At 42.8% G+C, this 24635-nt stretch overlaps 1 protein-coding gene across 4 annotated transcripts in view; it reads right to left on the bottom strand.

The window, feature by feature from the left end:
* Positions 1–7560: 7560 nt before the first annotated feature.
* The window catches only part of THUMPD2 (THUMP domain containing 2), a 35738-nt gene continuing 18663 nt past the window's right edge, over positions 7561–24635 (bottom strand). For 3 of the 4 annotated variants that reach the window (XM_019446628.2, XM_019446638.2, XM_019446645.2), the window contains 4 exons: positions 20024–20095; positions 19400–19514; positions 11826–11934; positions 7561–8857 (listed from right to left, as the gene is read on the bottom strand). In XM_019446628.2, coding sequence (XP_019302173.2) covers positions 8533–8857; positions 11826–11934; positions 19400–19514; positions 20024–20095 — 621 coding nt within the window. In that variant the 3' untranslated portion in view covers positions 7561–8532. The remainder of the gene's footprint in view (positions 8858–11825; positions 11935–19399; positions 19515–20023; positions 20096–24635) is intronic. The other variant, XM_019446652.2, reaches the window with a different exon arrangement.

Raw genomic sequence — 24635 nt, 5'->3', positions numbered from 1 at the left:
TGTTACACCCTCGAGAAGGCAGTTACTCGTTGAAGGAACTTGATGAAAACTGACAATATTAAATGATTGTCGCATTCAGATGGCAAAATTATACTTCAAATCTCCGGATTCTTTTGAACATAATGGATTCATGGAAATTAACTGAAAGACAAAGAAAGCTAAGCTCTTCTTATATCTAGGCATGTTTTCAGTTGTTTCTTTAAACTCCCAACAAATCCATTGCTTGTCATTCAAACATTTCCTGGACTTTGTTCCTCTTTCTTGGTCAAGCTTTTTCTGAGTGGTTTCATCCCTCCATTTCCAGAAGTTGGGGATAATCTTTTCTCTTATATACTCAGACTTCCAGCTGGCACCCCACCTCCCTCCCCACCTGCCTTTCTTTCTACAGAGCTGTCATGGCAGCATTTCAGGCAAGGCCAGTCTACCAAGGAGCATCCCTGGAGCTTGACACATAGCAAGTACTTGATAGCTCAGTGAAAAAAGGAGTAAATAAGTGAGAAAAGAATAGGAGAATAGAAGAAGCTACATACACTGTAGGAAATAGTGTTGGTATAACATGTATAAAAATACTCACTTGAGATTTCTTTCTTTTTAAAAAAAATGTATTTATTTTGAGAGAGAGAAAAGGAGAGAGAGAGAGAGAGAGAGAGAGAGGGAACTGGGGAGGGGCAGAAAGAAGGAGAGGATCTCAAGCAGGCTCCACACCAGAAGCACAGAACCCAACTTGGGGTTCAAGCCCATGAACCGTGAGATCAGACCTGAGCCGAAATCAAGAGTCAGATGCTTAACTGACTGAGCCACCCAGGTGCCCCACACTTGAGATTTCATAATGACCAGGATTTCTCTGTGAAGAGTTTACATCTCACCTAATTTTAGTCCAAAGGCTTTCTTGCACAGTGGTTTGAACAATCATATTTACCTTATATCTAAGTGAGTGGTTCCTCTTGAAAATCAATATATCTTGAATCCCTGATGAGACTTAGCTTCCTAGATTCTATAGGAAGTAGGTATCCCCCTGACAGCTGTCTATCTCTTGCATGGCTTTCTGAATGTCCCTTCACTGTCCTCAGATCCACGAGTATTTATCTGTTCCCCTCTAACAGGAGCCAGTGCAATGTAGTTCCAAGAAATATTAAGTGTTCTTATGTGCTATGCCCTGTGCCAAAGGGGAAAAAATACTACAGAATATTCCCAACTAGAAGATAATTTTCAAATTTTGGAAAATCCTCAAAAGGCTTTATTACCTTATGCATTTGATATTAAAGATGCTTTAGCAGAACCTGAAACCATGATTTAATTCTGTGAAATACACTAAGGTCATTAGAACCACTGCCTCCAATGATCTCCGCTGCTGTCATTCAAGTCAATGAAGAAACACATTTTTCTCTCTGTCATTTGCTGCCTCTTGGTTACACACACAAAGATGTCCACCCCCACATGTATTTTTTTTTTCTCCTCAAGATGAAAATAAGGCTTAGACACAGAATAAAAAAGACTGTATTTTTCAAAATCTTTAGGAGGCCAAAACATTATGAAAGTAATTTGGGGAGGGGCCGCAAAACAGAAAATCGAGACCTGGAAAATATGGCCACAGGGCAAACGCAAACCATACGGAAGCACTCCAGTGAGACTGGGACAGGCCGCGCCCGCACGACAGGAATGTGCTTAGTGACCGAGGTGTGTGGGACAGAGCTCCCCGCTGCCATCAACAGAGTCTACGTTAGGTGACTTAGAAGAAAAGTTTATTTTAAAATATATTAAGGTGTTTAAGAGGGCCAGAAAACCTGTCCGGCTGGCTCTACAACTGGGAACACCATCCAAACTGTATGATGGGATTGTTACCGCTGACACCTCCGCTGAGCACCCACACCACGGCTTGCACCACTGATGTTGGGCCCTGAATGCTGCCCTCTGTCCCTGCTGACCCTTGGGACCAGATGCTTATTTTACCACCCTTCCAGAAAGTGGGCTCCATTTTGGTGCTTGCTGAGTAAGAGGTGATATGGTAACAGACACCCCTCCCACTTTCACCCATTGGTCTCTGTCTTCTGATTTTGGGAGAAAGAGCACCATCTATTGGTCACTGGATCAGAGCACACACAGCATCCTGCAGGGAGGCATTGCCCCCTCTCAAGGAATAATCTCTGCCAGCACAGTAATGGAGCGTTCGGTAGGCTGTACCACCATGCCATGAGACCTTCTGTTTTAGGTGGTGGGGGACACGGTGAGAAATCCTCTGAGCATAGGCTTATCGTCTCCCTCCCATCGCTGTAACTGAACTCTGGTGAGAAGCATTGCTGCCCGGAAATAAACGATGCTGAAGAAGATAGTTTGGCTAAGTCCATGCGACGTGCTGCCGGCCTGGAGAATCCAAACCCCAAATGCATTGTTATTCCAGTGAGGACAAGTTATTGCCCTCTCCACAATGGAAGGGGTCTCCACTGTAATCTTCCTGCTGAGTGTGGTATTACAGCAAATCTCAGGGCTGGTCACTGCTCCTGAAAGTGAATCAGCAGTGGGCAGCAGACGCTTGGTGAGGAGAAGTCCTTGGTGGGCCACTGAACTCTCTCTATGCCTGAAACAACAGCTACTTTGTCCATGAAGCCGCTGAGCAAGGGTGGGTGGCCAGGGAAAAAGGGAAGGCACAGGACAGGCGATCTCCCACCTGCGTACTCAGAACCTCCTCCACGGTGGTAGCTTTTGTGGCCATTCCAGTGTGACACAAATATTCTCCCATAGACCGGGCCCAGCTCGGAGACGTCCATCCTGTTCTTTTTTCCCAGACCTTCTTTCGTGACGCTGACCGTCCTTTCAACCTGGGAGTCACTACCACGACATGGTTAGCATCTGCCTCTCAGGCTCTCTCTCCTTTTCAGGAAAAGTGTACCAGGTGGACTGCTCCAAGTTCGGCTCCCTGAGAACATTTCCTTTCCCCATTGTCTCTCAGCCCCAGTGGGGCTGGAGAGCCCCCGCAGTTAAATTCCAGTAGGTTCCAGCAAAATTTGCAGGACCGTCCGCAAACCAGATGTGACTTTTTTCCTCTTTGGCGAACGGCTCGGTGTGGATTCCCCCACGGGAACACGGCGGTGAGGGAGGGGAGCGGCGCAGAAGTCAGGAGGCACATGGCAGGATAAGGCGCCGACTGTTCCTGTGGCTCATGAGGCCCATCAGCCATGGTGCTCGTATACACCCCTTCCATCTGATGCAAACGTGCTGGTGGGCTGGGCTCACCGAACTCTGGTGTGGCGGGTCAAATCACTCTCAGTTAGAGGCGCCTGGGTGGCTCCGTCGGGTAAGCGTCCGACTTTGGCTCGGGTCATGACCTCACGGTTCGTGAGTTCGAGGCCCCACGTTGGGCTCTCTGCTGTTGGCCCAGAGCCCGCTTCGGGTCCTCTGTCTCCTCTCTCTCTGCCCCTCCCCCACCCGTGCTCTCTCACTCTCTCTCCCCCAAATCAAAATACACATTAAAAAAAAAAATTACTCTGAGTTCAACATGGGCAGTTTAGGTCCCAGGGTCACCTAGTGCCCCGTGGTCAAGCCCTCAGGGGCCAGCCAAGAGTTCTTTCTGAAAGGAGAATAATTACTTGCACGGGAGAGCTTGGCTTTGCTCCAAAAGCTAAGAGGCGACAGCTATGCTTCCCCTATTAGGACTTGCTGCAGGCTCTGCACAGCGGCCAGGTGGGTCACAGGCTTTCTGAGCACGGGGTCATAAGGACAAGTATGCAGAGCTGCTCGCAGGGGGCCTGGGCCAGCTGGAGAGCTCCCTCCCTTGCGCGAGGCTCCATTAAAAGTAAATGAGTCAGAGCAGCAAACCCGAGGGTGACATCGATTGCCTTCTGTTGCCAAGGAATTCCGCGAGGCCTCCGTGCTTCTTTGTCCTTAATGGCACGAATCGTTGCAGTTCCTACAAAGGAAGAACTATTGCTTTTGTTTGGCCATTTTGGCAGGAAGGGGGAGCCCCGGGAGGATGGCATCTTGGCCCTCCATTAACAGACGCCATGCTTACCCCCATGCTGTGGAAGCCATTGTGGGGTTGCTGCATTTGCTGAGGGCACCGTTCCAGGTACAGAGGCAGGATCTGAGGAAATTACCACATAATTTCTCACTGGGAAAACTGAAGCAGGCAGAAGAGAACTTCCACAGCCCTACCACCGCCACATCCGCCCCCCTCCCAGCATCTGCTCCCACTTACAGTCTGTTCTACAATGCGTGCTTCTGTAATAGGCATTAACTCAAATATTATTGCTAGGTGGGGGATGATGTCACTATAATGGGGAAATTGGGTCGGTTCCTAAGTGATGTTTCCCCCATTAATATTTTGTGCCATCAGATAAGAGCAGCTGAATGTGGAGACACCAGTGGAATGAGCTGAATGAGCAAACTGCCGAAGAAATCAGGTACTTTACGTGAGCCCTTTTCACTGCATCTTCTTATTGGGGCCGTTGGGCTACAGGTTCCGTCTTGGAAGTGCTTACTGTGTACATATCTGCTTCTACCCTTCCTTCTGCCAAATTCTATCAAGCTGCCTTTGCCTTCTTCTTGGAAAGGCGAAATCCTTTATTTACTGATGTACAGTCGACCCTTGAACAACAGGGGTTCGAACAGCAGGGGTCCACTTTTATGTGCCGGCAAAAGCCACAAGGCATTTATTTACAACTGCCCACCTTGGTCTCCTTGGGAGCAAATCAAAAGCGAAGGGTACAGAGGTCATGGCTGCTGCCCTCTGAGTATTTGGTGAGGCCATCGAGGCCATCAGCAGACCCCAGGGGCCCAGGACCAGGCAAGGCTGCCGTCCCCCGTGTGCTGACAGGGTGGCTGGGCAAAGGGCCCCGGCTGGTGGGCAGGAGGCTGGGCTGAAGCAGAAGACCATTCCCGGAAGGCGGGGAGAATGCTGCAGGAGCTTAGCCTGGGAAGTCTCACCTTGGTCCTCCTGGCTCCTGGCTCCAGGACTGGGGCCTCTGCTGGGCCAGGTGCAGACCCCTCCCTGCGGGACGGTCACAGGGTGGAGGACACCTGCAGGGAGACGGGGCAGCTGTACCGTACTTGGCCAATGTCACTACCCACAGGTCTGCCCTCTGGCTGCTGCTGCTGAGCCAAGGCCACCAGGCTTCGACCCTCTGCTGCCACTGCACTTGACCTGCTCACCCAACCAGCCTATACTTTTGTTTTCAATAAACACACCTACAGTGCTGCAAATGCGTTTTCTCTTATGACTTTCTGAATAACGTTTCTTCTCTCTAGCTTACATTCATATACGAATCCAGTGTATAATGCACACCAAAAAAATATATGGTAATCAGTTATTTATGTTTTCGGTAAGGCTTCAGTTCAACAGTAGACTAATAGTAGTTAAGTTGTGGAGGACTTGGAAGAAATTATATGTGGATTTTTGACTGGGTGTGGGTCAGGGCCCCCTAACCCCTGTGTTGTTCAAGGGTCAACTTTATTAGGAATGCAACATGTTCTTTTAAACTATGTTAATTGGTGTTTTTGTTGGTATTCAATTTCCAAAGTCGGACAGGTTTGAAATGGTCTGCCCCATATTTCTTCCGTGAATTCTGTTATTTTTAGTGCATGAATTTGAGAATAAGAAATTTTCAGGAGCACATTTATCACGTTATTGCAGAAATGCCTGTGTGCCGCCTTCCCACTCGTAACCATGGAGAAATTATTCATGCTCTTATCGAACGCTAATTCCCCCATGTGTGGAATGTATTCCAACCCCCTTTTCAAGGACACTGCTCCAGCATTTATCCTTTTCCTACCTCATGAATTTTTTGCCTTTCTCGGAGCAGTTTCTTCAATATGAAAAACATGTTGCTGCTTCTCCCATCTTAAAAAAAAAACCAAAAAACAGTCTTGATTCCACATCCCTAACCCACCTACTAACTCCATTCTTCGCTCCCTTTTCAGCAAACTAGTTGCAAGAGTTGTTTGTACTCATTACCTTCAGCTCTTCCCCTATTTTCTCTTAATTCCAACCCAGGGTGACTTTGCTCCTTCCACACTCCACCAAAACTCCCATTGCTAAATCCAAGGGTCAATTTCCAGTATCTTATCTAGCAGTACTTAATAGGTCACTTCCTCCTCCAGACCCTTTGCTCATTTGCCTTCCAGGCAACCACTCCTTTTCCTCCTGCCTCACTGGTTATTCCTTGTCAGTCTCCCTTGCAGACCCCTTCCCTTCTCCTGACCTCTTAGTGTTGGAGGAACCCCTGTTCTTCCTTCTCCTCCATTTAGTCCTTCAGCGATCCCATCCAGTTTCATGGCACCAATATGCTGAAAATCCCCAAATTTATATCTCCAGGGCAGAACTTTAAGAACTTTGGACTCTTGTATTCAATTGCCTACTCAACACCCCCACTGGGATATTTAATGCGCATCTCAAAAGTCAGCAAGTCTAAAAATGAGCTTCTGCCTTCTCACACCCAACCTGCCCCCTCTGCAGCCTTTCCCCATCAGTTGATGGAAACTGCACTGTTCAGGTTGCTTGGCCAAATATCTTAGAGCCACTCCTGTCTCCTCTCCACCTATCACACCACACATCAAACACATCCGCAGATCCTGCTGGTTTAAGAACCAAAATATATTCAGTATCTAGCTGTCTCTTACCGCGTCTACTGCCACTGCCCTGGGGCAAGTGACCATTTTCTCTTGTCTGGATTATTGCAAAAAACTCCCAATGGGTCTACTTTCACCTTTGCCTGTCCACAATACAGTTGTCACAGTGATTCTGTAAAATGTAGGTTAGATTTCTACTTGTTCAAACCCCTCCAATAGTTTTAAGTCAAAGTCAGTCCTCCTAGAAGCCTTTAAGACCCCCTTTGGTCTAACCAGCCACCACCACCTGCCACTCACGTATCTCCAACCTCTCCTTCTCCCCCTCATTCACTCTGCTCGGGCTAAATTTCCTCTCTGCCGCTCCTCAAATACATCAGGCAGGCTCTTGTTTTACGGCCTTTGCAACTGGCTGTTCCATGTGCCTGGTACACTCTTCCACGTCCTTCAAGTATTTGCTCAACTCCCATATTCTCAACGAGGCTTGATCTATTTAAAAATGGAAGGCACTTCTATCCCCATCCTCCTGTGTTTCCCAAACCTTTGCTCTACTTTCATTCCCCCAAACCCACACATATCACCTTCTAAGCCATCAAATAAATTATTCATTATGTCTACTGTTTCTTACCTGTCTCCCCTACTAGAGTGTTGTCCTCTGAGGGCAAGTATCTCTGGTTCACAGATGTGAACAATGCCTTGGCAGATAATAGCTGTGCAATAAATATTTGTTGTATGAGTATGTGATAGGCTAGGTCCTGCTGGGGTTACTGTGAATTGCTTTCAGATCAGTAAGGTAGTAACTAAGTAAATTTCATTTATCACAGGTGCTCCACTAGCCCCAGACTGATTGGTGGGCCTAGCTTGATACTGGGCCAAGGTTACATGCCACACCCTAGCTGGAAAATAAGTTTTCTGCTTCTGCTTTGGAGAGGTGGGATTCACAAGGTGAGAAATTGCCTAAACATGGAAAGGTTGTTCACACAGTACTAAAGCAGCCAAGAACCCAAGTCACTACTTTATTGAAAAAAAAAAAAAAATGAAAACCATATTTGCATCAACTTTCTATTAAGAAGATTTTCTTCTCAAGTTGTAAACACAAGGAATGCATTTCATTTAAATAAGAGAGAGGTGACATTTAAAAACATTTATTAATGTTTTTAGAAAAAGAGCAAACTTTATTTTCTATCATGTTGGAGGATACTGGCTGGATTCTTATTGCTATTATTCCCATTAATGTTTTACATTATAAAATGGGACATATAAAAGGGACATATGGGACATATAAAAGGTATTGCAAATAAAAATTATTTTCATTCCAATGGAGAAGAAAATTATCGGCTTAAAAATCAAGTTTAATATCAAAAGAAGTAACACATCAAAGTTTCCACATTTAAAAAACTTTGATAGTTGGGGGCGCCTGAGTGGCTCAGGCAGTTAGGCATCCGACTTCGGCTCAGGTCATGATCTCACAGTTGGTGAGTGCCCCGCATCGGGCTCCGTGCTGTCAGCTCAGAGCCTGGAGCCTGCTTTGGATTCTGTGTCTCCCTCGCTCTCTGTCCCTCAAAAATAAATAGAAATGTTAAAAAAAAAATTTTTTTTAAAAACTCTGATAGTTAAAATATCATCAACCTTGTGATGAGTGCAATATACTTTATGTGAACCTCTGAAAATTTGTGTTCCGAGTTGCAGCTCCTTCTCAGAAACTGCAGGCGGGGCACAACTCCTCACATTCCAACAGAATTCAAAGTTTGAGAGTTCTTTAGTAGGAATATTCATTCACTGGTCTTTGGCAACTTTCAGCTCTTTCCAGGATGAAGCTGGAACTCGTCCAGCAGCCATGCCTCCTGACCCCAGGGGAGTCTGCTTCCCTGGAACTCTGTGGCCCCATCAAGATCCTATGACAACTACCTTCGCGGCTGTACGGCTGGCTGACACTGCGGCTAGGACTCGAACCGGCTTGCAGTAGCGAGGCTGCTAGAGTCCCAAAGAGGGCAACTTCCTATATTTGCATATGAATGCATCTGTTCTCCCAAGGCTAACTTTGTGGCATTCCACTGGCACTAAAGAGCCAAAGGGTGGTGTTTTGTCTAAGCACTCCTGGCTACTGGCTTCCAATGAAGATGACACTGTCTCTGATGTGCCAGTTTTTCCTCCAGGCTTCAAGCACTTTTTGATTGAAGGTTCACCTGTGTGGCTGTCCTTGGAATTCAAAGGGATGCTGCTCTGTTCGCCATCTTTAAGGCGCCTGTGGTGCTCTTCGCTAAGCAACAATACAATGGCTCCGCCAACGTGAAGCACCCTGTGACAAAAAAAAATGGTAATTGGTATGAGTACTTCTTTCTTTTTAGACAACAAACAATCCCACTTTATTTAAAATATTTGGGGTTTTTAATTTGAAATTTAATTTTATCTATTTAAACACAAGGATTTTGATAATTAGGTAGTATCTTCCATAATGCATATTCATTATAGTAATTATGGAATCATGAGCACAAATCTGCTTTAATTATCTATTTTTACTCTACTTAAAAGGCAAGCCTCAAAGTAATTCATAGTCACATTCTAATAAGTGATTGTACAAAGGAAAAGGCGGATGAAAGAATCCTATAGAATCAGCATACACTAGGCTGATGGCAGAAGAAAAGCACCGGAAAGACTGAGGACGTGGACAAAGGAATGACAACGGGGAAGCTCAGAAAGGGAAAAGGGGAGGCCTCGGAATGTCAGCCTGTTGAGGAGAATTGTTCAATCACTTGACCAAATTCTGCAGAGCACTTCTGTGTGGAAAAAGTGATGCCCAACCACAGTCCTCGGAGTTGCTAAAGAGATTACTGAAAGCGGGAGAGAGGCGAGTGGAGAGTTACAGAGGCTGGCGATGCCACCCTCCAGGCAAGTACGAGGTCCCCTGGGAACACATGAGCTGGGTCCCAAACGTGCACCATGAGTTAAGGACAAGCGGGACCAAGTCAGGCCAAGTGACAGAGAGGGGCTGGAGCGAGGCAGGGAGCTGGAGGCAGAAAAGCAGCAGAAAGGAAGAAGTGAGGAGGAGGAGGCACTGAAAGAAATTCAGCGTGAGGGTGAATCAGAGGGGTGGGAGGAGGAGGGAGGAAAAGAGGGCTGTCTGGAATATGCTGAGGGACCTCAGGGACAGGCCAACGTGAGCTCCAATCCACAGTTGGATATACAGCCTGGAGGCGAAGAGACCAGGGCTCCAGGTAGAGATTTCGGAGCTGTCAATAGCACACGGTAGATATAGCTGTGATGGTGAATGACATCACCTGGGGAGGCAGGTTAGCGTGAGAAGAGAAAAAGGGCCCAGGAACAGAGGTTTCACAGTTAAGGAAGGAGAGAGGAGGGACGGGCCATGGAACAAAATCCCGGGAGAAAGTCTGGACAACAGTGATGGCATGGAAGCGAAAGGTGCACACTTTCAGGACAGGAATGGTCTCCACAGTGTCTAATGCTACAGGACGAACAGGTGACTAGGATTACAAGAGGTCCTCAGTGAACCTGGGGACAGCAATCCTAGTTGAGGACACGAGAAAATGCTGGTCTGCCAGAATCGAAGGGGGACTGGAAGGTGAGGAAGCAGAGATGTCAAGTGTAGACTCTTCTTTCAGTAAGTTTGGTTGTATAGGTACGGAGACAAGGTGACAGCTAGAGGGTCAAGAGTTAAAGGGAATCTCCCCCACACCCAACAAAGATATCAGGAGTTTAAGTAGCTTTCCCTCATCTAAAAAATCAGTGAATCAAGACAAGTTTGTCTCCGAACTCCACTATATCAGGCTCCACTGCCTATATAAAACTTCCAACTATAAAAAGTGAAAAATCAAACCATAAAGGCTGTGGGCAGGTGTCAAGGAAGCGCGGTCATAGGAGTTCCTTATGTTCAAATACATACACTTTTCAACCGATCCTACCGAGCCATTGAAATTATGGGGGGAATCTTGAATATCTTCTGGGAAGTTTCAGGTTAAATATAAGTCACTGCTCACACATATTAGTATTTCACTATGAGTTGGCTTAATAGTGTGGCTGGTGAATTACCTACTGGGCACAAAGGCTGCGGTTATTAACACAGGCTGCAGGACAGAATCACCTTGGGAGTGGTTAAGAAATACACCCACGTTCTACTCTAGACCCATTAAACTGGAGGGGTGGAGAATGAGCATCACTGTTTTTCAAAAGCCCCTGAAATGATTTTAATATGAAGTCAGGGTTGCAAAATCTGCTTGAGGGGAAGGTGTTATCAGGCAGAAGGGAGTGCAGGCCTGAATTATAGGTGGTGCCCAGAAAGAGATCTCAGGTTAGGTAACTGTGTGACAGGGGAAGTTGCTTAGAAATAAGATAATCCAAAAAAAGTGTGGAGCATCCAGTTCACAAGATGGAGGTGAGACGGTTCTTAGTTGGACTTAGACTTCATGTCAAGTCTTCATATAAAGTTAAGTCTTTAATTTTCCCTACAGAATGTCAGCCTTGACACTGAATTTTCTCCATCCAAAACCCATGGCTCATTTTTTCTATCGGTGACATTATTTATATACAGGTTCTTGACCATTTACGTTGTCTTGCTTTATCAAATGTCCAACTGAGACAATTTAATGAATTGACTTCTTGGTCATATCTATTTATTCCTCCATGTGTTCTAGGTTCTCTCCTTTACCAGCTTAAATGATCAGAAAAATATATATTCAGGCTTCACTGTTTGAACTTCTCAAAGAAATACTTTCCTTGAATTATATTCCCTGAGGCCAACCTTAGACACCCTGACATGAATGACGACACCTCTAAATTTTCATTTTACAATCAGCAGTGTTGTAGCCTCTCTAGGATACTGAATGCTCCTTATGTGAATTTTGTTGTGGGGCTTAGTAGCTGTGATCTTGAGAAACTTCATCTTTCCAGGTCCCAGTTTCTCATCTGTAAAATGTGGCCGATTAACACATTAGGAGGCAGGGTTTTGGTGAGGTTTATAATATGTAAATTACCTACCTCAGTGATTAAAATATAGGTCACTAATCCAGATACTCAAATTTTAGCCAATAATGAAAACTCAGTACCTTTCTTGGAAAAAAACGTAATATAGTGTAAGATGATACGGAATAACTATTTCAATGATAACCCTCTGATTTGAAACCTTAGAAAATTTAAGTATAAAAACTCTGGGAAGTTACTAAAATGCAATCAAATCTTAGCTGAAGAACTAGGATATATTTCAGTTAAATGACCAATAACTCAAAAATCATGAAAATAAACTCAAAACTTACCTCTCCATTTCTTGTAGAATGCTTTTGATGTCTTCCCCTAACTTAAACTTTTTCCCAAATGGAATGTCAGAAATAATAATATCGACACTCTCTGAAGGCAATGGCAAGTCTGAAACACAAAAACCAGAGAAACCCGTTACATTAAGTTCAAATATTTACAACCTAACTATGAGAAAACTGAAGTATGGAGAATTATTTTTGCATATTAAGTACAATTTAGGGTTGCTAACATTGTCTCCAAGAAATTATAAGTTCCTGAAAGGCTTTTCAACTAAAAAATAAATGATAAAGTTATTAGATTCTGTTCTTTGAAAATTGGTTTTTCTGTTATGATAAAATATGACATAAGTTAAGCAAAATCTTAAATTAATCAGAAAATTGAATTCTCTAAACATATTACATGAATACAAAGTTGCCAGACCCAAGAAGAAACACATTAAATTGTCTACAAAAAACTTTTACAAATTATATGCTCTTTCATTTCCTTCTTCATACTTACATATAAAATTTTGCATGTGTATATCTATGTGTTTTTAAAAGGGAGATGATCTTAGCTTTCACTGAAATTTTAAAGGAGACCCAAAGGTTAAGAACATTGACATAAATCCTAAGGCTAGAGAAAAGGCTAAAAAACAAATCAACAAAATGAACATCATTACTAAACAAAATTAAATGTAGTATTTGATTACTGAATCTGAATTTTTTTCTCATCTTTACATTTCTCAGAAATTAGCTTCCCAGAAGGTCATACACATAATCTTAACTTCCACACTTTCTGAGTGTACTTTTCACTTTCTACTTATTTTACTTCCCACCCATCATGTAAATTAGTTGTATATTCATAAGGTAGATGTCCCAATTTTCGTTTTTTGAATAGCATTTAACTCTGTAAGAACAGAATACAATTTAAATAACCTCTGCTCTTCTAAATACCACATACATTTTTGTTGGCTGGAAATTTGAAAACAAAACAAAAAATCCCATTATCGGGGAAAGTCTAAGGAACACTTGAAGATCTTTCCTAGTTCTAACCCTTACTTGAGATTAGTAGAAAAAAATAATAGGTTGTCAGAAAAAAAGGCTCAGGATAATATTCTTTTAAAGCTAGACATGAATTCTTTTTTTTTTCCAGGTCACATTTTAGCTTCATGCACTTAGTTTTAGGATGTTGCTACAGGACACGTACATTTAAATAGCGTTTCTATACTTTATGCAGGGCTACTCAAGGTAAATGTACCGTGAAGGCAATCATGGTTATCAGATGTTTTATACCGGAGAAACCATGCAGTAGTTGACTCTAGAGTTTGAGTCCACATCTTTCTTTTGCATTCATACACACACACACACACACACACACACACACACACACACACAAGCTGCCCAGTTTGGTCAGGTTTGGTAACATTTTTTTTTTCTTGTCAGTCTCTATTTTTATTTGCAACTTTCCTACTCTGTATTATATAATTTGCTAAACTGCTTTAAATAATTTTAGAAGTTGAAGGAATAAACTTAAATGGAATAATTTTTTTTTTCAAAAAGTTCTAGAACTAAGCAATGCTATCTTACAACAGAGCATGAAACAAGTTTTTGCTGATGTGTCTGAGAGCGCGGGCAGGCCCTGCTATTGCATCTGGCTCTGCCACTAACCAGCAGTGGGACTTCGGGAAATGACTGCTTTAGTTTCCTCGTCTGTAAAGTGAGGTAAGGGTACCTATCTCAGGGTCCTAACAAGTGAGGTCACTTATGGAAAGCACTCAGGACAGTGCCTGGCACCCAGTGAGCACTCGATGACTGTGGTGATTATGTACAATGTCCTCTCTGGGTGTACAGGCAGATGACGGCCAGGTGGAGACAGGCGGGCCAGAATCCTTCAAAGCAGCTCTGCAGAATCCTTCTCACGGCTCCTCAAATGCCCAGCAGGGCCACCGCTTCCAGGTGGGCCTCATTCCTGCTCTTCCTCCAGCAGCGGTTCTCAAGGCTGCAGCCATCCCTCCTGTGCAGCATCCCCAGGAGACACCGGCAGCATCAGAATCTCCTGGGAACCATAAGTGCAAAGTCGCGCTCCCTTCATCCCAAACCTACTATGTAGTGCGTATCAGAACTGACCGGAGGGTTGGTAGAACACAGACCGTTGGCCCTACCTCCTGAGTTTATGATGAGGAAACTCCTGAAATCATGAACACCTGATCCATAATTTTCAACACATTAAATCTTTTCAATTATTAAATGCCTTGAACGGCCTGTGAACAAAGAGTTTGCTTGTAGCTAAGGAGATAAGATTCTGAAATAGAAACATAGCTCAAAACAAATATATAAAACTCATCCCTTTTGTACGACTCTGCAGGATGACTCAAGAACATGAAAAAAATGTAAAATACTGGTGTATCTTGAACAAAAGAACTGCTCTATTTCTCCCTCTTGCCAGAAGAAAAATGGGTAAGAACTGCTTAAAACTCAGAATTATGGCTCTAATATATTTTCTTCCAATAGGTTTTAAGAGCCTTCAGGATATCTTTTTGTGCATTCATTTATTTTAAAGTTTATTTATTTATATGTTTTGAGAAAGACAAAGACAGTGTGAATGGGAGAGGGGCTAAAAGAGAGGGAGAGAGAGAATCCCAAGCAGGCTATACACAGCCAGTGCAAAGCCTTATGTGGAGCCCGACATGAGGCCTGAACTCATGAGACCATGAGATTGTGACCTGAGCCGAAACCAAGAGCTGGATGCTTAACCGACTGAGCCACCCAGGTGCCCCTATTTATTTATTTTTAAATGTTTATTTTGAGAGACAGCAAACGTGCACAGAGAAGGGGCAGAGAGAGAGGCAGGGAGACAGAGGATCCGAAGCAGGCTCTGCGCTGACAGCAGAGAGCCCGATCCGAGCCAAAGTCGGATGCTTAACCAACTGAGCCACCCAGGTACCCCTATGGAAGCATCTTTTCGAAGCATCTGATAACCCTGAAACAAAACTGGCAACGTTTAACTGTCTGCAAAGGTCTTCTACTAATGGAACCAACAAATTAATAGCTATAGCTTCATTTTGTTTATGTACATAAGAATACTTGGTATTGAAGATGAGCAAAATTAATTTAGAATAGTCATTTGATCTAAATGAAAAGTCATGCTTTACAGAGTGATAGTTAAATGCGTTTTCTTTAGCTGCATTTGATAAATGGCTGTCTTTGGGCTCTGTCCCCTTAAAATACCTGCAGTGTTTTGAAATAAATGCTACACACTTCTATACACAGATCTATTTCATTTGGTCAGTGATACCACCATGGCCCTCCCAGCGGATGATAAATGTCAACAAACATTTTACTTAAGATATGTGTTCATCAGCTTTCTTACAAAATGGCAACTCTGTATTCACTTTTTCATTAGATGTATGCTTTTAAGAACTTATTAATGCTGAAAAAGTTTGTTTCAGAATACAAGTGTTGCCAAACAATAAGAAAGGATACCATACAATAAACTGTAAGGCCACTGTACCAAAGAAAACTCTCAATATGGTAGGCTTCTTATCCCCTATTTCCACATACTTTACATACACCTAACCCATCACTTCCCACATTTCCTTCTGATTTCCCAAACACGGAGCCTGGCAGCCTCATGAATCTTGCAAAATTCGGCACAGGTCACAAGACATGTGGATGGAACACCAGGGCCCAGGCCAGCAAGGGCAGGATAGGAATTAGAGAAAAACACACTGATACGAAAGAAAATGCAGCCACTACATTACGGGCAGCTTGTGGGTGTACTGAAAAAGCACGCCTTATTCCTACAAGGGTGGAAATGAATAACACCTAAGAACAAAGCACAGTTGTTGGCAATAAGCTTGTTATAAATTCTCACTGAAGTAATGTGTGACAGGCTATAGAATGTCTAATTGAAAGGAGTGAAAACATTCCTTTTCTCACCTGTCAACAATTTTGTCATTTTAATTAATTTATATATGTGTTTCTTTTGCTCAAATTTGTATATATTACAGCTCTCCATCTTATCCTAGGAATGTATATGTATCTGTAGATTAACAGAAAACAAAGCCTAGCCAATGACTAATTAGTTCCTAAGATAGCCTGTAACATAATACTCATTTGGTTCCAAATTTTCTTAAGTAAAACTTAGGAATAAACACATGCAATTCCTGCATATTAAAGGATCATCTCTTTTTATACTAGTAGAAAGTTGTAAGGTGAAAGTTACTAAAAAGGTAGAAAAGATATAGTCATTAAAGCTCACAAAGAGAACAAAGATGGTGATTCTGCAGAAACAAATCACAACGGGAATATTACTAACTTCCCAGACATCTCCATGTTTACAGAGGTCCTTAATCATGCTGCGTGTTAGGCAATGTGCTCTGTGTGCTTATGTGATAAATCCTCAGCACAGGCTCTATGAAGCAGGGATTACCTTCAGACTCTAGATGATAAAATACAGAGGTCCAGGGTATTGCTGAAGGCCACAGAGTAATGAAACAATGGTGGAGCCAGGATTTATACTTGGTCTGTTTGATTCTGAAGTCTTTACATGCTCTTACTTACTATAGTAAAAAGATGTGAAATCCTCACACCTGTGAACGTCGAACAATTCATGGGTCTCCCCACTCTAAGTTGTGTTTATGATTAAAGCTTTGAAACGTAAAACCAAATTAGCGAAGAAAAATAAACACTTGGATCCAGCTACAATTCCACCTCTCAAGCAGAGAGATGTGTCATGAAGGGCGAATTATTAGTTCATATCGGCCCCTTTGCACACAAGATATATATGGTTCCCTCTAGACTGAAATTTAACATTAAAAGGTTAGGATGATGAAACAATTTAAAATAGATGGTTTATTCTTTCCTCCAGAGTGTTACCCTGAAAACAATTAATTTGCAAAAGAAAAATCTACAAATGACGTAATGTGAAAAATGTTTTATCTCACTAGGAATTAAGGAAAAGTAAGTCTGAAAAATGTATCAAATTTGCAGTTTAAAAAAACTGCAATAAAATGATAATATCTCGTCTTGACAATGGTTTAGGGAAACGTGCACTTACAGCAGCAGCTGGCGTGGAGAAACCACGCCCGACTTCTATTCCCAAGTGCTTTCCCTTCTCTATTTATCCTCATTCCCGAGGTGATCTCCTGGATTTAAACGTTATCTATGCTGATGCTGCCTCACCTCTCCCCTAAACTCCAGATCTGGGGGTGGGGCTACTAACCTGACATCTTTTCCACTTGGTGCCTACTGATCACGTGGAATTTAACAGGTTCCAAAACTCCAACTGGTTCCCCAGCAGTTTGCCCCAACTCCGAGGGTGGCCACCCCACCCTCCAGCTGCTTAGGTCGTCACTCTTGTTCTTTCACATGCCACATTCAATCCAACAACACATCCTGCTCACTTCACCTTCAAAAATTATGTACCTGACCTCTTCTCAACACCCCCACGAATAGCACTTTGGGCCAAACCACCATCATTTCTTACCAGATTATCACACTAGCCTGTACTTAGTTTCTTTGTTTCCTGTTTCCATCCTGTACTTAGTTTCTTTGTTTCCCGTTTTCCATCCTCCCTGCTGTAGTCTATTCTTGACATGGCAGTTAGACTGATCCTTCCAAAAACTACAATTTATTTGACTCCTTGGTGCCATAGAGAACGTTGTTTTTAACACTTTTATTATTATTATTTTTAAGACAACTGTGCCTTTTGCTTGTTTTTAAAGTGAAATCTTGTGGGAAAAGCCCCCCACATGAAAACAGATAAAAATGGAGTTGTGGTGGAGGTCAGATGGACAGCTCAGTACTTCCTTCCCAACGCGCCCGAGGCTCAGGAGATAGTAAAGGCTTTGAAAAACCACCGCGCTGCAACAGCTGATGAAGCCAGTCCAGTCCTCTTGCAAGTAGCCCCCTCCCCCAAATAGCTTTCTGAAAGAAATTAGAGTTCATGAAAGCTGATTTCGGCCTCATCACCCCTTAGTTTCCTCTGGAAACCTGCGTCTTATCCCATTAAAAACCTCGACAGAAAGGTTGAAAAAACAGTCGTTGGCAGCAAACGACTCTGAGATCTCAATCGACAATATACCATCTTGTTGAGATGAGCATTGGGTGTTGTATGTAAGCAATGAATCACCGGAATCCACCCCCAAAACCAAGAGCACACTGTACACATTGTATGTCAGCCAATTTGACAATAAATTATATTTTAAAAAATTAAAAAAAAACAAAAAACAAAAACCAAAACCCCAATACACCTTCTCCTCTGGGGCTGCTTTACTATGTTTTTACCCATAGTTACCCTAATATCTTCTTCTTGATACTCTATTATTCCTCCACTACATTAAAAAATTTCTTTAAAAAAATTTTTTTAATGTTTATTTATTTCTGAGACAGAGAGAGAGCATGAGTGGGGGAGGGGCAGAGAGAGAGGGAGACACAGAATCAGAAGCAGGCTCCAGGCTCTGAGCCGTCATCACAGAGCCTGACGTGCAGCTTGAACTCACAGAACACAAGATCATGACCTGAGCCGAAGTCGGATGCTCAAGCGACTGAGCCACCCAGGCACCCCCACGTTAAAAAATTTCTAAACAATTATTTTGTTCCTCCAGATTATAGGTTTAACACTGGGACCATCTACTAAGAGAATGCCATTTTCTTAGTTGGGAATTAAATGTGCTCGTTTCTAAGGGAGAAAGATGTACTAGGGGAAGGAGAGAAACTAAGGAATGTAAGACTTGTCTAAAATGGTCTAAACACCATTTTAGATGGATGGGTCTTAGGGAAATATTATTTTGATTGGACTCAGTAGAGTTGATTCCTAGTCTGTTTGTCACTGCTGATTCCCCAGCAGGTTTCCCTCTACCTCACAGGGTGACCAACTATCCTGGTTTGCCCCAGACTTGCCTAGTTTTAGCCCTGGAAGTATTGGTTTAGCAGACAGGGATGGCTGGTAACCTCATTCCTATATACCACAGGACTACTGTCCAATGTGAGGCAAGAGAAAGATAAGATAATTCAGAACATTTCAGTTTATCTGAAAGAAATCCAAAGAAGGTGATGATGATGATGATGATTCTGTCCTCTTTATTTTATCCCTATATTAAGTGGTCTGTGGTTATGATATGAGAACAGTTCACATACAACAAACACATCTTAAAAAGGCACTTGTGGGCCACCTGGTTAAGTGTCCAACTCTGGCTCAGGTCATGATCCTGTGGTTTGTGGTTTGAATCCCTGCATTGGGCTCTGTGCTGATGGCTCAGAGCCTGGAGCCTGCTTTGGATTCTGTGTCTCCCTCTCTCTCTGCCCTTCCTCTGATCACACTCTGTCTCTCTTTCTCTCAAAATCAACTAAACATTAAAAAAAAAATGGGCCTTTCACTTAAATGCTTAGGGATACTATATAAATGTTGGTACTAATAACCTTTTGAAAAATAAGTTATAATTATAGTATTGGAAATTAACCAAGTATTAGCTCCAAAGAATTCAACATATGGAAACATTTACATACGGAAAGTGAATTTTGTTTAATATTATGATTCTAAGTATACTTACATATGTTCATTTTCCCAAATGTTTGCATTTTTTATATCTTACCTATAACAGAAACTTGAAGTAACTCAATTTTATTCTTAAGGCCTGCAGCTTTCAGATTGTCATATGCACCTAGTAACTGTGAGTCACTGACATCAGCACCCACATAATATACATCCTATGAGGAAAGAAATTCATATTTTAAGTATAAATAAGACTATCAGACATTTTACATAGTTAAGAAAACCTACTTGCTTTTTCTCAAATAAATGAAAATGAATTTAATAGATTTCTTAATTCAGGTTAAAACAAATTTGTAGTATTTCTTTAAAATGATATTCAGTAGTAAAAAATTAGAAGTTTTTGTTAATTTTTAGAAACTATTAGTATATTTTCCAGTAACAAATGCCTAAAGAATTTGGGGATTATCATAATCTGCCATGACTAGTTATTGAAATTGCTCACATTTTCCTAAATTCCCTAAAATACGATTTCCTAAATAGTTGTTTAAGAAATGAAACAGTGATTTAATTAACCCTTCATAATCCATTTTGACAACAGTACATAGCAACTCATGTAGTCAAAACTAATACTCCTGAATAGACAATCTACTTCTAAATAACTGGTCAGTGAAAATACATATAATGATTAAACATACTGCTTGATTTACCAAACGTGAGTACTTACGGGCCATTCTTTAGCAGCTTCCAAAAGTATTGTTCCGAGTCCACACATTGGATCTAAAACAAATGCACCAGCCTGCAGACAGAAATACTGATTTGTTATTATTCAGTCTATCATAATATATATTATAAAAGAAACCTAAAACTTGAGGAATCAACATTTCAAGAGCAGAGATTCCTTTTTACACTTTATTAGGAATTTCAGGTGGTCAAAGCCACAAGATAAGTGTATGCTCCACATGTATGAAGATTAGGAAGGTCACTGGTGTGGCCAAAGCACAGTGAGTGAGATGGAAAATGTGGTGTTCACATTAGAGATAGGCTATTCCGTCAAGATGCACTGGGTTATGGGGCGCCCGGGTGGCTCAGTCGTTTAAGCGTTCCGACTTCAGCTCAGGTCATGATCTTGCGGTCTGTAGGTTTGAGCCCTGTGTCAGGCTCTGTGCAGAAGGCTCAGAGACTGGAGCCTGATTCGGATTCTGTGTGTGTCTCTCTCTCTGCCCCTGCCCCACTCACATTCTGTCTCTCTCTCTCTCAAAAATAAATAAATAAATATATATATAAAAAAAAGATGGACTGGGTTATGCTGCATGTAGTAACAATCCCCAAATCTCAGAGGTTGAAAACAACACATAGCTAATGCTACATCTCCACAGAAGGACATCTGGGGCTTCTGGAAGCCAAACTCATGAAGTGGTCACCATCCAGAGCCCTGCCATCAGAGGGGAAAAAGAAGCATGACAAATCGTATACTTTCCTAAAGGTGCCATCTAGAAATGAGACACATTACTTCCACCAACATTTAACTGGCTAAAGCATGTCAGTCACATGACACACGCAGTTTGAAGGGGCAAAGAAAGTGTAATCCTACTTGTGCCTGGGAAAACAGGAAATTTGGAGAAAAAACTAATTTTTCCCGTTATGGGGGAGGGATGTCTCATTACATCACATCTTGTAGGTACAGTAAGGATTCTGGTTGCCTTCTGAAGAATGGGAAACGACTGGAAGGATCTGAGCAGAGGAGTAACAGGACATTACACTTCAAAGGTCTCACTCTGGCTGCTCTGCTGAGAATGGACCAGAGAAGGGTAAGAGTGTTAAAAGGGAGGCTAGTTAGGGGACACCGGCAAGAGATGATGGTGACTTGAATTAAGAGTGGTATTGGTATAAGTGATGAGAAGTGGTTACATTCTAGATATATTTTAAAGGTGGAGCCAATGGGATGGACTGGATGTGGAATGTTAAAGAATGACAATAGTTGGAAATGACTAAAGGTTTTGACCTGAGCAACGGGAAGAATGGACTTCCCTGTTACTGAGATGGGAAGAGATGGGGAGGAGAAGCTTTGAAGGAGACGGGAGTACGGTTCTGGACAGGTTAAATTTTGAGACGCCTCTTAGAGCAAGTATGGATGTCAAGTGATTTGTTGAACATATGGGTCTGGAGTTCAGGGGAGAGGTTCAGGCTACAGACATGAAGTTGGGAACACTCAGTGTTAGTCATAAACGATATTTAAAGCATCAGAACTGCATGAGTCATCGAGAATGTGAGAGAAGTTAAAAAAGAAAAGTCTATGGGTTGGACCCTGGTGATCTCCTAAGTATAGATGTTGGTAGATGAAGATTCAGCCTTGCATACTGACAGCAGCACATACTGATGTAGGAGGAGAACCAGAGCGGTGTTCCAAAAAAAGTGGAGAAACATGTTTCAACAAGGAGAGTGATGACAGTATCAAAGTGCTAACAGGTAAGTGCGATGAGCAGTGTCAGTGGCGTGTTGGTGATGACAGCCTGACGGAAGCGGGCACAGGAGACAGGGGACGGGAGGAAGTGGCGACACCAAATATGGACAACTATTTTTAAGAGTTTTTCTGTAAGGGGAAGCAGAGAAGGAGCATGTGGGTTCAGGAAAGGGCTATTTTCTTAAATTACAAGATACTAAATCAAGTATATGTGCTGATGGGCATGCGCAGCAGAGAGAAAGTCCTCGAGTGGGCACGAGGCGATGGAGTCCGGTCCCCAAGCACTGGAGTGAAACAAGGACAGCTCCCTTGTTGTGATGGCGATGAGGCAAAGCATGTGGGTGCAGGTTCCAGCATGCTGGTAGATTCGGTGAGGAGAACCCGCTGACGTTCTCTGCTGATTCCAGTATTTAAGTCAAATAAGGAGCAGGAGAGTGAAAAGCGTGGGCAAGGAAATGACTGTCATGGTAGAACGTAGAATCCAAGCCGTGAAGCAGCGATGAGGACGGGTGAGGAGCGATGGAGGGTGGTGAGGGCAAATGACTAACCCCCTGCGGGGGCTAAGGAACTGTGTGGCAGGGCGCCAGAGGAGCTGAACGGGAAGGAGGAAGGGGCTAAGAGCAGGGTTCTTGAAATTGAGATTCAGCCTCTGGGCATGATGAGGTACAGGATCTGAGCAGGGCAGATCGTCAGAGGTAGGGAAGCCAAGACACTAAAGGGTCAGGTTACAGAGCGGATTCTGACATCATAAAGAACTATGACAGGCATAGTGGCCTATACTCTGTTAGAAATGATAGAAGAGAGGTTTGCCTACGACTGGGATAACTTCCCGGCACGTGCTTCAAAGGCACAGAGAGGTTCTGGGCAGAAGAGCAGAGAGGCTCAAGCTGACACCTACCACCTCCAGGCCCTTGGTCCCTTGATAGGTCTATAGAGGAAGCAGAGCCCTCAATGGACAGCCAGGTTTCGGTCAGAGCCAGAGGACACCTAATGGAAAGAAACACAATGCCCTTCAGGAGAGGGAAAGCTCCAGCAGGAAATTCTAAGGAGAGTATCCTACGGATGCCCCCACGAAGGGGCGGCAAGTAGAAAGAATTTAGTTAAAATTTAGTCAAAAATAACAATGGTATGAGAACTAATTTTTATGAAGATCTTGATATGTGTCAAACACTGTGCTCTTCCTCTCTCCAACATGGTCCTCGCTGAATGAGGTAACCTGACCTTAGTATCTATAAATGTCTTTACGTTATCATAGGACCTTGTCTTGCTGTGACATTTGGGTACACAGGCAGAAACAGACAAGTATTTCTGTATGCTTATATTAATAACTAAAACTTACAGAACTTGGTTTCCCTTATTAGGATTTTTTTTTTGTTTTATTTATTTATTTAGAGAGAGCACAAGTGGGGAAGGGGCAGCGAGAGAGAGGGAATCCCAAGCAGGCTCTACACTGCCAGCTCAGAGCCTGATGTGGGGCTTAAACCCACAAACCACGAGATCATGACCTGAGCTGAAATCAAGAGTTGGACGCTTAATTGACTGAGCCACCCAGGGGCCCCTTCCTTTTGAGGATATGTAGGAAGGAGAACAGTGTGTGGTAAACATGAAAAATATCTAACATGCTCATGTTTAGATGTCAGTGCTAATAGCATTGGCTTACCCAAGGTTGAACTGCCTACGCACTGCTCTGGGTACCATGCTCCCTAGAGGGGACTGGATCAAGGCTGAGTACTGGGATCGTTCACACTGTGGGTCTTTACTAAACTCCTCCAAAACAACTGTGCTGTGCTACTTCTTACATGCTTTAACATTCCGATGCTGGTGGTCACATTTAGAGAAACATTCCTTACTCTCGGTTCTGGCAAGGCAAACTGACAGTAAGGGAAAATTTTAACAAGCATCATCTTTGGATATATTTAATTTACTTTTCTACTTTTCGGACAAATGGATGTTTATATCAAGATAAAGGTAACATTTCAAATTTGTACGTGGTTATATAAATTTATATTTATATAATACACACACACACACACATATATACATGTTGTTATATAAACTGTGGTGAGATCACTGGCGTTTTGGTAACTCTCTCCTTAGACTAAAAGAGATTTGGACTAAAGATTAAAATCAAATAACAAAGAAAATCATGGATTCTGGGAACATGATAATCTTAAAGCAGCTTTCTTCTTTTCTCTCACCTCCAAGCTCTTTACTTCCCCTGAGCCCAAGTGATGCTCAGACCTGGAGGCAACTAATGCCAAGAGAAGCCCTGGGCTTGGTTTGGGTCCTGGAAGAAGGAACTCCATGGGGCCTCTTTGCCAAGGCTGGATGCGGGATTAGAGAGGAGCACTGGAGCCCAGACGGGGAAGTCACTGCAACCGGGGAGAACCTGGTCTTCAGAGATCTACAGATGTGCCGGGAGACCAGTGAACAGAAAAGTGTTCACCTAGAAAAAGTTTTCAGCACGGCTGACAGATTCTCCTTCCACTGCCAAGCCCGGTAGTGCCACAGATCCACTTGCCTTGTAGCACTTTTAGGATTTTAGCCATTTCAAATATTTTAGTAACCACAATTGACTCCCAGTGAGCCAAAAAAAAAAAAAAAAAAAAAAAAGGTAAATCTAAAGGGTAGGGGTCCACCAGTAGTGAGAGAGTAAACGGGCAGAACAATCTGAACATACATCTAATGAAACAGAACTCCTGGAGGAGACAGGAAGTATCTGAAGAAAAGAGGTAAGGGCTTCTGGAGATATTCAGATGTAGTACACACACAACTTTTCAAAGCTAAAAAACAATGATTTCTAAGCTAAAACATTCCAATGAATAAAGGAGAACATGATTCTATGACTCCTGTTATAGCCTGGAAGATAACATTC

The sequence above is a fragment of the Panthera pardus genome, unplaced genomic scaffold (genome assembly GCF_024362965.1).
Source record: "Panthera pardus isolate Hobbes unplaced genomic scaffold, ASM2436296v1 HiC_scaffold_26, whole genome shotgun sequence".
Taxonomy (NCBI): Eukaryota; Metazoa; Chordata; class Mammalia; order Carnivora; family Felidae; genus Panthera; species Panthera pardus.
This window is presented reverse-complemented; position numbering and strand designations above follow the sequence as displayed.